At 30.8% G+C, this 16,418-nt stretch overlaps 2 protein-coding genes across 5 annotated transcripts; one reads left to right on the top strand and one right to left on the bottom strand.

Moving 5' to 3' along the window:
- On the top strand, positions 2,914–6,852 carry LOC109325145 (NAC domain-containing protein 7-like). Of its 3 annotated transcripts, XM_019557312.1 has the most exons (5): positions 2,914–3,210; positions 3,394–3,546; positions 4,450–4,630; positions 4,992–5,263; positions 5,869–6,852. In XM_019557312.1, the coding sequence occupies exons 3-5, from the start codon at positions 4,471–4,473 to the stop codon at positions 6,493–6,495; spliced, it is 1,059 nt and encodes a 352-aa protein (XP_019412857.1). In that variant the 5' UTR covers positions 2,914–3,210; positions 3,394–3,546; positions 4,450–4,470; the 3' UTR covers positions 6,496–6,852. The 3 variants fall into 3 exon arrangements, with proteins under 3 accessions (XP_019412857.1, XP_019412856.1, XP_019412855.1); XM_019557311.1 differs by having other exon boundaries at positions 2,914–3,511; XM_019557310.1 differs by having other exon boundaries at positions 2,914–3,546.
- Positions 10,184–14,673, bottom strand: LOC109325976 (beta-fructofuranosidase, soluble isoenzyme I-like). Of its 2 annotated transcripts, XM_019558626.1 has the most exons (7): positions 14,173–14,670; positions 13,756–13,764; positions 11,706–12,565; positions 11,453–11,614; positions 11,107–11,333; positions 10,713–10,800; positions 10,184–10,619 (listed from the first exon to the last, which is right to left on the bottom strand). In XM_019558626.1, the coding sequence occupies exons 1-7, from the start codon at positions 14,528–14,530 to the stop codon at positions 10,416–10,418; spliced, it is 1,908 nt and encodes a 635-aa protein (XP_019414171.1). In that variant the 5' UTR covers positions 14,531–14,670; the 3' UTR covers positions 10,184–10,415. The 2 variants fall into 2 exon arrangements, with proteins under 2 accessions (XP_019414171.1, XP_019414172.1); XM_019558627.1 differs by lacking the exon at positions 10,184–10,619 and having other exon boundaries at positions 10,714–10,822; positions 11,055–11,333; positions 14,173–14,673.

The raw sequence follows: 16,418 nt of genomic DNA, 5'->3' as shown, positions 1-16,418 counted from the left end.
CACATTTATATTGTCTAAGATAATTTTTAATATATAAAAATGCTAGACTTAATTTTCATATTTTATATTTATAAAATAAACAATATTATTATTTATTAATACGCAACTCTGTAACAAAAGTAAAATTGCTATTTTTGTTAAAGAAAAGAAGCACCATAATGATTAGGTTGTGAGCAATAAGCTTGTGCTATAGTAATTATTATGAGCTAAAATTTCACATGGTGTTTTGCTTAATAAAAGACTTTTATAAATTTGTAAGAAATTTTGGAGAGAATAAAATAATTAAGGAGTAGAATAAAGTGGTATATATGTGAATGGTAAGAGATAAATGAATATCCAAAATTGTGGGTCCCACATTCCACCACACCACTAGCCGACTAGTTCGCAAGTTTAGCTTCTTCTCCACTACCCAATCACTTTACTTTTTTGGCCCATCCTTCCACTCTAATATAGGAAAGTTACTTATCCAAAAGCTACTAATGATTAGAAGATTAATCATTTTATTTTTAGTAGTGAAACTTGTTGAAGGGTAGTCACATTTTTCAAAAGAGATTATTTAATTACCCAAAAAGATGAGGATACTTTTGGTAATATCAAAAAACTTATATTATCAATATTCAATTTAGTATTTATCCAAAGATTTATACATAATCACTATATCATTTATTTTGATTACTTTTTCTGAAGATTCAATAATAATTTGATACAAATGGTGGACAATGTAGTGACAATGTATAAAACTCATACACTATGAGTATGCATTATTTTCTCAACTTTTTTATATGGTTAATATATTATTCATCAGGTAAATAAACTCTTACATAATTAATGTGTAGATAACAAATTCATAAATTTTATATGTTACTAATAAAATACTATGAATATCTTCAGCTAAAAAACCATATAAATATCTAACCCAAAATAATAATGAAATTTAGGGAATAAATCTGTGGTATGTTGCCCCTTGACCTACCATCACATATAGAATTTTGTTCTAAAATTTTATACATTACGTGCAAGTAGTTAATTTGAGCAACATCTAAAAATATATATAATTTGAACACAGTTATTTGATTCCTACACATGAAATTAAGGAGGAGAAAAAAGGTATTGTAAAAAAAGCCAAAAAGTAGGGTAAAAACTCTTCTATCAAATTCAACTGTGAAAAAATACATTTAAATTATTTCTATTATTAATCACAAGTAATAACATATAGAATGAGATATTTTATGAAATAGAAGATGTGTTTTCTTTTATAGTTTGAGTTGTTCAAACAAGTGAAATCTGAAAACGGGACGGACATTATTTTGAGCTGTCTGAGTTCCGTAATGAATATACACTAGCTGTAACAGTGAGACGTGCAAATATAAATATGGCAACAATTATGACCCTCCACACTGTGATGGAAACGTATTATTCACAATAAATTTTGTTACATTTAATTTAATACTGAAATCATGCCATATCAATTTAGTAGTTCATTTTTAAATGAGAACTTCATTCTGTTCTTAATGGGATTTTGCTAAGGTGAATATAATTTTCATACAACCCTTCTTTTCCCTTTATTATTATTATTATTTTTCGTAGTGTCTTGTTATTATGCAATAAAGAAGAAGCTCACGGGCCAAAGCCCGTCGAGGGATATACAACAATAAAAGGAAACTATTTGTCAAATGGGGATCTTGAACACATGCATTAAGAAATCGGTATTCTTGTCCAAAATTCTTTTTTGCTTTTATAGGTAAAAGGATCCCTATTAAATTTTATATAATTTCACCATTAAATATTAGAGGTAAGTCAGGTAAATTAAGACTCATACCAATGCATTTTTGACCGAGGAATCATGAGGTATGATTGAGCCAAAAATATTTGTAACGGAGGAAACTTGGGTCATGATCGAGAAAGCATGAACTGATAGAACTTAGTTCGTGATCAAGGAAGCTTGGGTTGTGATCGAGAAGGCATGAGTCATGAACCGAGACAAACATGGACTTGACTGTGGAGGTCTGACTAGTGACCAAGACAAGACACAACATGAGCGAAGAAGCACTAACCTTGATCGAGGAAATGAGAAACGAATACCTGGCCATGGCCCATCAGACCTGACCACGACACAACAAGTTGGCACACCAATGACACATCAGACATGGCCATGGTACACCAACGATCTAGCCTTGGCGCACCAATGTCACAGTACTTTTGATGCTCAAGTATTTTTGAAGATTTAATTTTTCACATATGCATTAGATTGTTAAACATTCTTGGGCTCTTTTAAAATAAAATTAGTTGAGGTTTGGGTTGTTCTCTTTTCTGTTTTAGCATTTACTTATTATGCAAGCAAATTGGATTTATTTCAAGGCACTAATAAGAGTTACTATTCATACAAAATTGCAATATTTTCTATCATAAATTCAACCCGAATGTTAATAAGTTGAGAATTTTCTTAGATTACATGTTATTAAAAGAACACTTATGAGTATTATATTGAAAATATCAAATAATAGTTTCATCCAATTGTACAGGTGTATTGAGAAAAATTATTAAAATAGGGTAATACATTAAAATCTGGAGAAAAAAAAACATCAGAAAATAAGTTTTTTTTTGTTTTAGGTAAGTATCTCCTTATCTTTTGTTAAACAATTAATCTCTTTTACGGTGTATGATTGCCCCTTCCAAAAGTGTCACTCATAAGAGTTGAATGGTTGATCTTTTGGTCATTCTCAGGATATATTATGACCATATACCAATAGGTTAATATGCCTTGTTGGTATTAAAAATGTCACCATCTCCATTTAGTAACCTTGTTGATCCCTTTAAGATTGGTGATTGGTCCTTGCTTTTAGTTCCTCTCTCCTTCACTAGTGACATAGTACCCTCTTCTCTCTTTCTCTAGTAGTGCATATATACAAAGCTTTAGATAGAAAGTGGCCATTTATTTTGAAAGCAAAAAATATCTGCCATTCTTCTCTTCTTAGCTTCCTTCTTCATTAGTTAATTATCTGGTTGGTTTGGTTTGGTGACTTGGGTCTCTATCAGTTGCGGGTAGAGGTACAAAGAAGAAACCATTTTCCTTGCCTCTACTTCTGCCATTTTTCCGCCACCTTTTTTGTTTGCGAGAAACCAAAGACAAGCATCATCTAGGGTTTTCTTTCTTCTTATATATTAAACAACCCAACTTCCCTTGCTTTCTGTTCTGTTCTTCTTCCTCAGGTTTAGTTTCCTTCTTTTCAATCCTTTTATGTTTTTCCTTTGGGATCTGATCCGACAAGAGAACAAAAAGTAGAGAAAAAAGTGTTCAAGGGTTCTATTCCCGAGGGACTTATTTATTTGCTACAACTGTTTGAGTATTTTTTTTGTACTTATATTGTCCTTGAATTTTTTTGTCTGATCTAGGAGGAGTGAAGTTGACAAATAGATAGCAATTTGATTAATTTCAGTGTCAAACACCAACTCATTTTTGGAGGAATATTTGTGACTGCACCATCATCACTCAGATCTGTGGCCAACAAGAGTAAGCTAGATTAGACTACTGTTGTTGCCTGATCTGTGAGCTTTCTCACTATTTTCTGATCAACTTCTTTTGTAGTCATCTTTGGTGCGGAAAACTCTCCATTTCTTCCTCTCTATTTCTCATTCATTTCTCTCATCTGGCCATTATTAATTTCTTAATTGAACCATATGGATTCACTTAGGAAATGGATAGAATCTGCACCAATATCTTTCACTTTTTTTGTGGTCTTATAAAAAGGGCATTTTTCTTTAATTCTGCATTACCCACCTCACTTTAATTCTATGCGTGATGATCTTGTTTTTGCTTAAGCATACTGTTAATAGACATATTAAGAATGTTGATGGACTTTAACCTTTAGAAGCATGGGTCATATATATATATATTAGTGGGAATCACAATGAGTGACTATCACTTGTATGTTTATCTAGTACTAGTAACTGTATTGTGCATGTCTATTATCAGGTGTGTTGACTATGCCAACATTTCACATGCATAATCATCATGGACATGCATGCTCATGCCTTTTCTCCTCATATATATTCAATACAAATAAATATATCGGATGGCAATATCTTTATTATTTTCCAACATTACCGGCATTTGCTTTGCTGAATTTAACAGTATTATAATGTCATATATGCTATTTTTATGAGTAAATATCGGGTAAGTAAAACACCAAAAAATATAGGGTAAGTATTATAACTATATGCAAAATTTGAGTGGTCTATAACTATAACTATTTAAATTTGGGTTTGGCTATGTCATGTTTATGATTGAGATTATCTTGTGTCCTGGTCGATGTGGTAAACTTATATATATGCATATAAAGTTATATACAATAAGGCAAGTCTACTTCTTGATTATATTTCCTGTTCAATAGATATTTAGAAGGGGATAGAAGTATCTCATTTAACTTTGCTCACTATATATATGCACAGGATTCAGAAAAGAGGGAGAATATGAATACACTTTCTCATGTTCCCCCGGGTTTTAGATTCCATCCCACAGATGAAGAACTTGTTGATTACTACCTTAGGAGAAAAGTAACTTCAAGAAGGATTGACCTTGATATCATAAAAGATGTTGATCTCTACAAAATTGAGCCATGGGATCTTCAAGGTATATAGTACTCAGTTCAACAAAATGTTTTCTATTTTCAGTTTTCAATATTATTGATAATTATAATAATAATGCCTTATTTTTTATTAATTATAAATGTGATCCATGTTTTTTATTTTATTTCTTACCTATACTATTTCCAGTTCAAATATTTTAAAACAAGACCTTGACAAGCTAGGTTACATTCAGAGTTATCTAACATTGAATAAAAACATGAGATTAAGATTACTATTATAATATCGATTATCAATAACAATAAAAAATAAGAACAGAGATCATTTTCTGAAACCAGCAAACCATTATTTATTAAAAACATACTCTTAAATTTTGCATTTTATTTTTTGAAAAAAAAAACATGAAGAGCTATGCAGAATAGGAACAGAAGAGCAAAATGAATGGTACTTCTTTAGCCATAAAGATAAGAAGTATCCAACAGGAACTCGCACAAATAGAGCAACAGTAGCAGGATTTTGGAAAGCAACTGGAAGAGACAAAGCCATATATTCAAAACACAACCTTGTAGGGATGAGGAAAACTTTGGTCTTTTATAAAGGTCGAGCTCCTAATGGACAAAAATCAGATTGGATAATGCATGAATATCGCCTTGAAACTGATGAAAATGGTTCATCCCAGGCAAGTTTATTTTCTCTCATCATCATAAGCTTTTAAAACTGTATGGTCCTATGTTATGCTAATTCAAAGTTAATTTACGATTCAGTATATATGTTGGAGTGTTAACTTAGACCCACAATGAAAACATACAAAGTAATGCAAATTCAAAATACATGGATAACAAATTATATTCAAGAGTTTATAGAAAATATCTTATGATATTATTATAAACTCTTTTTTATTTCAAAATTAGATTTTGGATAAATATTTAATGAAATTGTTCACCTAAACTCTTAATATAAAAGTGATCAAAGGATATGAGAAGGAAGGTAAAAGTCAATGAGAAACATTAGCAAATATTGGACATAGCTTTGGTTAATTATTTTTATTTTTTTAATATATATGACTTAGCTTTGAAAACGAGTGAAGTATTATGACGGATGAGAATCAACTATCCTCAACGGTATCTCATTCTCTGTCCCAAACCAATTATATATTAACATGGAGTGAGACACCGTTTGGAACAAGTAAATCAGTATTATGACTTTTCTTTGGGTATGTTTGTCATCAATTCTCATAACACTAACAAATGTTTGTCCTTCTTTAACATTGTGTGGTTGAAACAGGAAGAGGGATGGGTTGTGTGTAGAGTATTCAAGAAGAGAGTAACAACAACAAGCATGCGTAAAGTGAGTGAACATGATTCACCTTGTTGGTACGATGACCAAGTTTGTTTCATGCAAGATTTGGACTCACCAAGGCAAATTACCTCTAAACCTAATAACTTACTCTACCAAATCCCATATAATAATAATAATAACAATAATAATCCTTGCAAGAAAGAGTTAGATTTGCCATATCATTTGTCACGTGATCAATTTCTCCAGCTTCCACTTCTAGAGAGTCCAAAACTTGTTCAATCTTCTTCCACTATAAGTGCCTCTAATCCTATGGCAACATTACTCATGCAAGAAGAACAACAAGTTCAACAACAAAACTTTCATGCAATGTATGGCAACAATAACATTAATGTTGAACAAGGGGGAGTTGATCAAGTCACTGATTGGCGCGTGCTAGACAAGTTTGTTGCTTCACAACTTAGCCATGATAATGCATCATCGTCCAGAGATAACAATAACAACTTTCATGGGACGGATATTAATAGCAATGTGCATTTGGAGAAGCAGGAAATGGTGCCTCAAAACAATGCCTCAACATCAAACTCCACTTGTCCAATTCATTTGTGGAAATAGTGGCTGTTTCAATATAATTGCTTTAATTTGGTTACATACTAATTAATAGGGTACTTACATTCATGTACATAATAATGGAATGGCCATATATAACTTTAACTATATATTATTGTGAAGCTTCTTGCTCTAGTACTTTTATAGCTATTATATTCTAGCATTAAGTTAAAACATAATGAAAATGTCAAATAGTGAGTAAGAAATTGTTTGATATGAGCATTATTATAGGCTCTATTATGTAGCCAAAATGGTTAACAGCCACATCCGCTGTTTTTATTGGATTTGACCAGGTGGTCGATTTATATGTCTGTGTCTGTATGTTGCAATTAAAAGAAAATAGTTATGGAATAAATTGTTGTTCTTCCTTTTTGTTTATCTCTTTCCCAATTTATTATTTTAAGAAAAAAGTGTTATTACTTAAAGAAATATAGACTGAAAACAAACTCTCTCAAGTAAGTAAGAAAACACATGAACTTTTTTAAATGTTTTCTTGATCAATAATTTTATATGATTTTTGTATGTTAAGTAAAGAGTACCAGCAATATTTAGGATGACTAAAATGTTAAAGATTTTATTCCTGAAAGTGACACTTTTTGGAGGAAATAATTATCGCTCTGAAATGATTAATTTCAGACCCAAAAGTAAAGATTACAATTTGCCGCTTGCAAAGATCTTGGTCTAGCAAAATTGCCTTAAGCGAATGAAGGATACCCATGGTTTATTAAAAAAAATCTTTAAGTAAAGAGAATAAAGTTTTCTTTTTGTTTCTGCTATTTAAATTTTGATTTTGCTACTATTGTTGAGCAATAGTTAAAGAATAAGTTGTTTGTATTAAAAAATAAAAATACTTTTTATCTCCATTTTTTATTTTTTTTGAAATTTTTATCCACTTCATTAAATATACCACTTCTAAAAAGTATATAAAATGGGTAATCTAGTATATACTATGATTAGTGGTTTCACTCCATCATTACTTTTGATCTCCAACTTCAAACAGGCTTACATTTGTTGTTGTATGCTCCCTTTCCTTGGAAACAAAGATTAAAAGTAAAATGATTCGTGTTGGTCCATCAAGCTTATGTATGTTAACAGTGCAAAGGGTTATAGAGACCATATTCTCTTAAAAGTTACAAATCAAAATTGTAGATTTTCTATCCCCACACTGGGACCTGTTCTTGATATGGCTTGTGTGCTAATATTTGATGATGAAGCGACAAAAAAAACAGTAGTTACACACTCACAATAACAAGGATCATATGTCCCAAATTTTTTTGTCTTCATGTCCTAAGCCAATCACATTACAACAAGTAATTAAAAAAAATTGTTTTCTGTTTTTATGATTTTTTTCTTAACTAGTTGGCATTTTTTGATAGAATTGATACACAATAAAATACCAAATCTTGGGAAATGTGATCTTAATTTGTATAGTCAAGGAAGGAATGGTACCACCTATATAATTCTTTGCTGCCAAGACTCGCAATATATACTTCTGAGGTTTAGAAGGCAAGCAAGTGATCACCTATATTTGGCCTAGACAAAAAATTGGGAATGCAATAAGTTAGAACTTTAATTATTACAAGTGGCATCAAATCATTCCACCAAATTATTACGGCTAAAATAGGATCACATGTGACTTTTCATATACGTAATTTCTAAGCTTGTAAAAGATTTAGAAAGTTTTTAATAACAAATGGTAATGTAGATATATTATATATAATACAGTGTGTGGTGGTGTATGTTTAATTTCGGTAAGGTAATATAATATTGAAACTAATATTTCATATTAATGAAAGTCCATAGCATGCGAGTTCCATGAATATTTCGAAGGCGAAGAAATCAACTTTTTGCAAAAGAAATTAGCTAAATTGTTTGCTTAAAAGGATTCATAAATGAGTATAGAAATGTGGGCATATTTTTATTTTCCTAAATTAATATTATATATTTGGGTTGGAAGTGTCAAATCATACAATTGGGTTGGTAAATCAACAAAATAATCACCTACCCTGAGTTGGATATTTGTGAACCCTTGTCAGTTAGCACTTCGCAATAGTAAGCTTACGACATTTCTTTAGACATTTTTTATGAATGTTTTAAAATATTGATAAAAGACTATTGTTTTGCGAACAACATTAATCTGATTGAAAATGTTAAATTATTAGGACTTAAATATAAAAGGGATAAAATGAACATTTTGCAAAGGAATTATAGCGTAAATATTATTCCCTACTTTAGGATCGGGGAACCTATATCGAAGTGAGGTCCCTCGATAAGGTGGGCCCAAGATCATACGGAAAAGACCAACTATAAACTAGATGCAAAATTGAAGGAGGAACAAGTCTTAGTGGGTCAAAATAAACTCAGGATTTTATTTGGAACTTGAGGAGCAAGAAACACGCAGGCGCGGTACATTAGATCGTAGGTTTGAGATATTTGGGACGATAGTTAGAAATGGAGTGCATGTGATTAGTGCATTGCTCACATAAAAATAGTGTCGTAATCTTAAAAGTGATTAAAAAATAGAATAAGCTTAAAAGAAACACCAACAAGCTTAAAATTAAAGGCTGAATTTGGAAGTACAGAAGAATGAAGAACTGAAAATAACAACCGAACTAGACTCTAGAATACTAAGGCATGGGTGTAATATATAATATGGTGAAAAGTATTATGAAATTATAATATTCATTTACTGCTTCTTGTGAATTAGTGAGGCCCGGTCGGAGACGACACACTCATGAAGCATGTTACAGGTGTAAGGAGAGAGATGCATCAAAATGAAAGTTGTGGATTCTAAGGGACTAAAAAGAAGCATGTGGGATATCACTTCATCAATAATCACTTTTTAACATGATATAGTAATATTATATCTTCCTATTAATTCTTCTATCCATAATAAAATAATATATGTGACTTATAAATCAATTATTAATGAATAAAGTGAGTAAAAGAATTAGTAGTAAGATATATCAATTTTCTTTTTAAATAAGTTTTTAGAATTTTGTGAATTTTGGTTTTGGTTTCTGTAAACAATTTCTTTAATTTCATCTATTATATAATTTAGAATTCTGATTTCATTCTTTAGTAATTATGTGACTAAAAATAACAGGTGTCATATAAATTGCTAATGAGATATTTATATAGTCTAAAATTCAAAAATTGCAATATATACAAAATAAAATTTCAGGAAATAGAATATATCTTATTGGGTCAGAATTTGTTGGAGTTTATAGCAAACTAGGATAGGGACTTTCATATCATTGCTTACATATTATACCCTCACATTATAGTGAAATTAAAACATAAGCTAGGGTAAGATGTAAGATAATCTATTATCAAATAAAAGAACTTTGGTTAGTGGTGTGTAATATTTTATATTTTCATTATTAGTATAAATGTTGTTTGTAATGGAAGGAATGATAAAACATCATTCATATATTCACACGCCCAAAAACATCTCCATGTGACTGCTATTATGTTCGCACTTCCACTATATACAAAATTATATCCTTTTTGCTGGTATCGAGTACATTTTGTATTCTATGTTTGAATAACAAAATTATTAAAGCCGCAATATTTTCTTTCCATATTTAATAGTAGTTAATACTAATACTATTATTATGACGTGAGGAAATTCCATATGTGTATCTTGGTGGTACTAATGATTTTAAAAAAACAAAGGATTAAATAACCATTCAATGAGAGAAAATTAGACAATTTGCACTTAGGATGAAATCCAACTCAGTACTCTAATTTTGATTAGTTTAAGGAGAAGTATAAAGTTTAAGCACTCCCATTTAACTTATCCCTTAAGAAACAATTGTGGGGATAATGTTTATTTTCAAGAAATAAATATCTGTTTATAAGAATAGCAGATATTATAATAAATAAATAAAAACTCAAGAGCCATGATGTAGTTTATTTAATTATTATTGAATGTGTTGGGGGAAGGGATGTATAAAAGCTGAGTTCAATTGCCAAATCTTGAGTGAGGCTTTGATGTTTATGTGAGTAGCATTGTTGAACAAAAATAACCTTGCAGCTCCATATATTACTTCTTCTGTTGGATAAACTCTAGATGTTATCACACTTCTACCTCCCTGTGCAAAGCTCTCAATGATTGAATGGTCAACCTGATCATATTGCAAATTTAATTCTCACAAATACTTATTAACTCCACATATATACTTATGCGGAAACTAAATTAGTGTCATATTTTCTCTTACCAATACTCTTGTTGATAATTTTTCATCACTGAAAACTGGAACTTTGCTTTCATAAACTTGTTTTGAAACATCTGGTGCCTTTGATGACCTGCATTGTTCAATAACTAGTTAGTCATGTACAATCAAAAATGATAATGGTCTCTTTGTATATGGGTTTATTTGCATGTTTCTTAATAATAATAAAATGTACAGTAAACAATGGTTATATGTATGTATATATATATATATTATTGAGTGAAAACAAATATCAACATAATTTTGTATGATATCAATATATTTGTATCATATTCCATCTGTGTCTAATATCATATATGTGCCTCTTACATGTCACCCTTTTCTATTTTTCTTCTACAAAAGAAGGAGACAAATTTGATTAAGGAAATGAAAATATTACCTAGTTTCATCAACACAGAAGTAAGTAGTTGAAGTCCCATTGGTAGTATTAGAAAGAGTTAAATAAATAGGTGTTAGTTCAGAAAGTTGGTCATCAGCAATAACCACAATGCCAAATGGTCCCAGAGGTCTTCTGTCCACAGCTCCACCTCCACACCCTACGTTATTATCCTCTCCTATCCCTTCTGATGCCAACAATTCGATTTCAAATTCACCAAATATGTCCAACTGAAAGATTTTGGTTTAGAAAATGTATTGCTTGGTTAGTTTAGTTAGTGAAAGTTTCAACATACAATGCAACAAACATTACATATATATGTGTTATTTAATGGTAGTCATAGATAAACCTGTGTTGCTGAGCCTATGTCTAGTGGTACAATAGAGCCAGGTTTAAGCAACACCCCTTCAAATTCAACACTACTCAGTCTTAAGCTCTCAACTTCTTCTACTGGCCACTGAAGCAAATTTGTTCCAGTTTTGTTGTCAAACACTACTGTTCTTGGAATAGTCTGATCACAAAATAAAGTCAACATTTCATAAATCTCCATACATAAAATGTGCATAGTTGACTCTGCAGTTGTGCTAAAGGGTGATTCATACCTGAAGAGAAGCCCAACCTTTTTTCAAGTCAGCACTTTCACTATCAGTTTCTTTAATCCAACCCCATAGAACCCTTCTCTTTTTATATTGGTCATAAAATGTCTTTGAAGCATAGTATATCCCTCCATAGTCCAACCTCAAGCCAATACCCACATCCTCATTTGGATTATCAGGCACCCATGTATCATTTTCAACAAAGTATCTCCCAATTGCATAATGATCCATTTTTGTGTCATCCAAACTAGCCTTTAATACATGCTTCACCAATGGCCCATTAACTGATGTATCCAAACCCTCAAACCCATTTGTTGAAACTGGGTAAAAATCAACACACTCCCACATACCAGTACCTGGAACCGCATGCAAATAATTATCATTCAGCTCATAGTGGATAAAATCTTTTGTTTTATAAACCAATGAAAGCCCAGTCTTGTTGACTTTTGAGCCCAATAAGATTCTCCATTTTTGATCAGGCCCAATCCATGCAGTTGTTGGGTCACGAAAATTCTTAGGCCCAATTCCTGGTGGAGGCAGTAAAAGTGGGTTATGAGGATCTTTGGCCCAATGAAGAAGGAGTGGATCAGATAGGTTGGTGGGGTATGCAATATTTTGCACTTGCACAAATTGATTGGTGTCACCAGTGTAGAGCATTATGATTCTGCCATCTGGCAAAAGGGTAGCAGATCCTGACCATACACCATTGAGATCATACCAAGTATCTGGAAGCAAGGCAATGGGGAGATAGAGCCAGTGAATGAGGTCAGTAGATACAGCATGACCCCAAGAAATGTTGCCCCACACTGCTGAATCAGGATTGTATTGGTAAAATAGATGGTACCAACCCTTGTGAAACAATGGACCTGATACACACACACATTCAAAATACTCATTCATCATAAACATGTCATCCACTCAGCCACTAATAATCCAAACAATCAGTATGTTACACGTGAAACTACTGTGAGTACTTTGGGATTGAGTTTAACTGGGAAATCCTTTTATGGTTGGATTCTGGTTCCATTTTTATCCGAGTTCAATTTTTGGTTTTGAATTAGTATAATTGATACTATATCCAAGCCTATTAAATATATAAAATTACAATATTATATATAAATATATATGTTAAAATTGTTAGTCAATTTCAGTCTGTTAGTTGTAGTATTGTTTTCATTAATAGATTAAGAGTTTAATTAATCCATTAACTAATTAGTTATTAGTTAGGCATTGTAGTATATAAAGGGTGATTCTTTGTAACTTATTTTCAATTCAATATTATTTTCTCATTCATTCTTGTTCATCAAAACGATCTCTCTTATCCATCGTTTCTATCATTTTCACTTATAAATACATTTTTCGAGCATGTTCCTATCGGGTTTGGGTTACCCGAAACTTGATAAGTTGAGATATAATATCATTATTTTCAACTTCGCTTAATTTAGATTTAGATTTTGGATTTTAAATTTAAGATTTAATATGTATAAACTCAACCTCACCCGCGCCGCGTTACAATTCCTCCAATTCAAATTCAAAGTTAAAAAAATCAAATCAAATTTTCACATGTTCAATTGGAAACAAAATGTACAAAAGAACTGGTTTGTGATTGACAATACGTTCTATCTAAAAGGAAAGATATGGACAATACGAGAAGAAACCTGAATTGTTGAGAGCCATAATTAGCCATACGACAAATTCTTTATATTTATTAATGAATCACGTGGGTGTCTTAAATTGGAGAAAGAAGTTGGTTGAAGAAATACCCTAATTTTGCTTTTCCACATAAATCAAAACACAACTCTTCCTATATCATGCTTCATTATTTTAACTATCAAGTTTATTAATCATTGGTTTTACTTCCTATAAAAAAACGTACTCTATGTTCCAATATATTTCAAAATACACACGTGGAATTGAGATGACACTATTATCTCATCTCAATATACTAATATCTGGTTTTAATATTATCCATCATAATTTCTCAATCTTTTAAACTGAATCCTAAACAATAATGCATAAAGAAGAGTATATTATTACATAAAAGGTAAAAACGTACCGTTAGGATCTGTAGTAGATTCAACCATAAGCCAACCCCATTAGGACAACGAGACGTTGTTAATTATCATCCTCGTCATAATTAATTTATTAACAGTAAATAAAACAAACATTAGATGAAGTGCAATTTGGAAATTTAGCTGATCATATTTCTCAATCTCACATATAGCTTATGTCAACCCGCAACTCACATGTCACAATAGTGTCTCATTCTTTGTCTCAAGTCAATCAAGTATTGAGACATATATAAAACAAAAAAGTGATAAAATAAAGAACTGTGATTGACTTGAGACATGAAGTGAAACATCATTTGAGATATATAATTGCTATCTTTAGACATGATGGAGAGTGAAAATGAATATAGCAAATGTGAATTAAGTAGACATGAAACATGTGAGAAAAAATAAGGTAGACATACCATTCATCCAATTGTTTTGAGGTTGAAAATGGAAAGCTGTTCTTTGCCAAGATAACATTGCATTTGTCCAATCATATGAAACATTGTAGGAATTAAGAGATGGGTTTGACTTTGCTGAAACCCCTTCACCAATCCCTCTACCCAATAATGCAATAATGGACTTTGGTTCTGATTCTGAGGGCTCATGCCTCTGCTTTATGATTAATCCACCCAATGACAATATGAAAACAATGGAGCCAAATAACATAAGGGTACCCCTTAATGGTCTCCAGCCACCACTGTCCCTTGCTAAGGACGGAGGGTCCAATAAAGGAGTATGATGAGTAGTTAGCTCAACATCATGGTCGATAGCTTCCATGTTAGAAATTAGAGATAGGTTAATGATGAGATACAAAGTGAAACATTTAAGCTTATAAGAGTGGAGATCGAGAAGTAGAAGAAGAAAAGTAGGTGTTGAAATATGGATGGCAACTACTTCATAATTAAAGAGGTTGGATGAGTGGTTCCAATGTAACTGGAGGGTAGAGAGAATTAGAGAAATATATGGCATATGCAATAAGATAGATATAGAGATCAGAACAACATTAATAACACTGACAACTACCTTTCTATTATTTTATGCATATAGTTGGATATGTATATTTTGTGGGTTACAACTTACAGTGAAGTTATTATGGCTATGGAGGTTGGAATTTCATGTTTCAGTAATATGTGAGTCAAATAAATTTTAGTTTGGCGAATATTGGTTAAGTTGTATATAAGTGTAAGTATGTAGTATTTCACTTATTTGTGTTTTTTTTTGTAGTTCATTTGATAGATCTCTCATTACTATTAGGCTGGTTAGACCAAGACGAATTATTGTTGACAAAGATTATTTATGGATTGATGTGCAGATTCCTTCGGGATTGTGACAAAGGTTTTTTCTAGTGGCATTATAAGCATATGAAGTAAATCTTGATAACATTTTGTCAAAGAATCACACTTCAATAGTGATAAGATCATTTAACTCATTTATAGGGATGGTAATGTAACCAGATTTGATTTGTGGTAACCACAAATAATATTAGTAACGGGTTGAATCTGAGTCATGTTATTTGACCTGCATGTAAATATGATTCGAGACTCATGGATACTCATACTTATTATTCTTTCTTAAATCTAAAATATATATAGCAACACAATTGTAATACCATATTAATCATAATTGTAATATTATATTATTAATTCATAATTGTAATATCATATTAATTCATAATGTGATTGTTATGTTGTTAATTCATAAGTATAATATAATGTTATGTTGATTAAATAGTTATTGTTAAATCAAAAATGAACCAATGGGACAAATCTGAATAATACAATACCAATTTCATTACCATTTCTATCCATTTGTTTGATTTGTGATTGTTGTCAAACATTCATTATATGAAAATATAATATTTGCTCATAAAATTGTAATAATTATAGACGAACAGTATAAAAATTTATACACAATTATAATATTATCTAGCACTCATTTATATTACTTCTGTTAAAGAGTTAATAACAAATAAAAATAATAAATTATATAATGACAGTGTATAAAAATTATATAATAATCTTATTTGTTAATCAAATAGGGACTGCACGTAATTTTGACCAATTGAAAATAATCAGCTAGCTGCCGGTCAAACCATTCTGCCGGTGTATGTTTAGACTTCATAGAGGAATTTATATAGCATGAATTTATACATTGAGTATGTTTCTATGGGAAGTGAAGTAAATTAGGAAACTAGTATATTTGATTAAAAATAAATTGATTGGTATGATAAATTAAGAAGTAAGTTAGGTAAGTGGTTTGAATGACCAAATAGAAATTACCTACGTATCTGTTTTTTTTTGACAAATGAACTTATATAATAAACTACCATTTATAAGTATAAATTACTTTATTTTATACTTATCAATCAACTTATTAACTAATTTTAATAAAAGTATAATATTTATATATTAATACGATAAAAAATTATACATTATTACCATATTATCTACAATTCATTTAAGTTATTTTTTTAAATATAAAACTTATACAATATTAATGCATAAACTTTTTTTCTCTTTTAATAAATTGTTCTACTTCAGTCAGCAGTTTTTTATCCCAACTTGTATTAGCTAATTATACCAAACAAAATCTAGATGAAATGTCACTTCCGTAAAAAATATTTCATAAGAGCCTTATATGCTCAAGGTAAACTTGTAGCTTCTTA

Source organism: Lupinus angustifolius, chromosome LG13 (genome assembly GCF_001865875.1).
Source record: "Lupinus angustifolius cultivar Tanjil chromosome LG13, LupAngTanjil_v1.0, whole genome shotgun sequence".
Classification (NCBI taxonomy): Eukaryota; Viridiplantae; Streptophyta; class Magnoliopsida; order Fabales; family Fabaceae; genus Lupinus; species Lupinus angustifolius.
Note: the sequence above shows the minus strand (reverse complement) of the source record. Positions and strands in the feature narration are given on the sequence as shown.

Coding starts and splice junctions, on each gene's coding strand:
- LOC109325145 (XM_019557312.1), top strand. CDS start 4,471: ATGAATACACTTTCTCATGTTCCCCCGGGTTTTAGATTCCATCCCACA. Junction 4,631..4,991: donor TGAGCCATGGGATCTTCAAG/GTATATAGTACT, acceptor AAAAACATGAAG/AGCTATGCAGAATAGGAACA. Junction 5,264..5,868: donor ATGAAAATGGTTCATCCCAG/GCAAGTTTATTT, acceptor TGGTTGAAACAG/GAAGAGGGATGGGTTGTGTG.
- LOC109325976 (XM_019558626.1), bottom strand. CDS start 14,530: ATGGAAGCTATCGACCATGATGTTGAGCTAACTACTCATCATACTCCT. Junction 11,615..11,705: donor AAGGTTGGGCTTCTCTTCAG/GTATGAATCACC, acceptor TTTTGTGATCAG/ACTATTCCAAGAACAGTAGT. Junction 10,620..10,712: donor AATTATCAACAAGAGTATTG/GTAAGAGAAAAT, acceptor CAATATGATCAG/GTTGACCATTCAATCATTGA.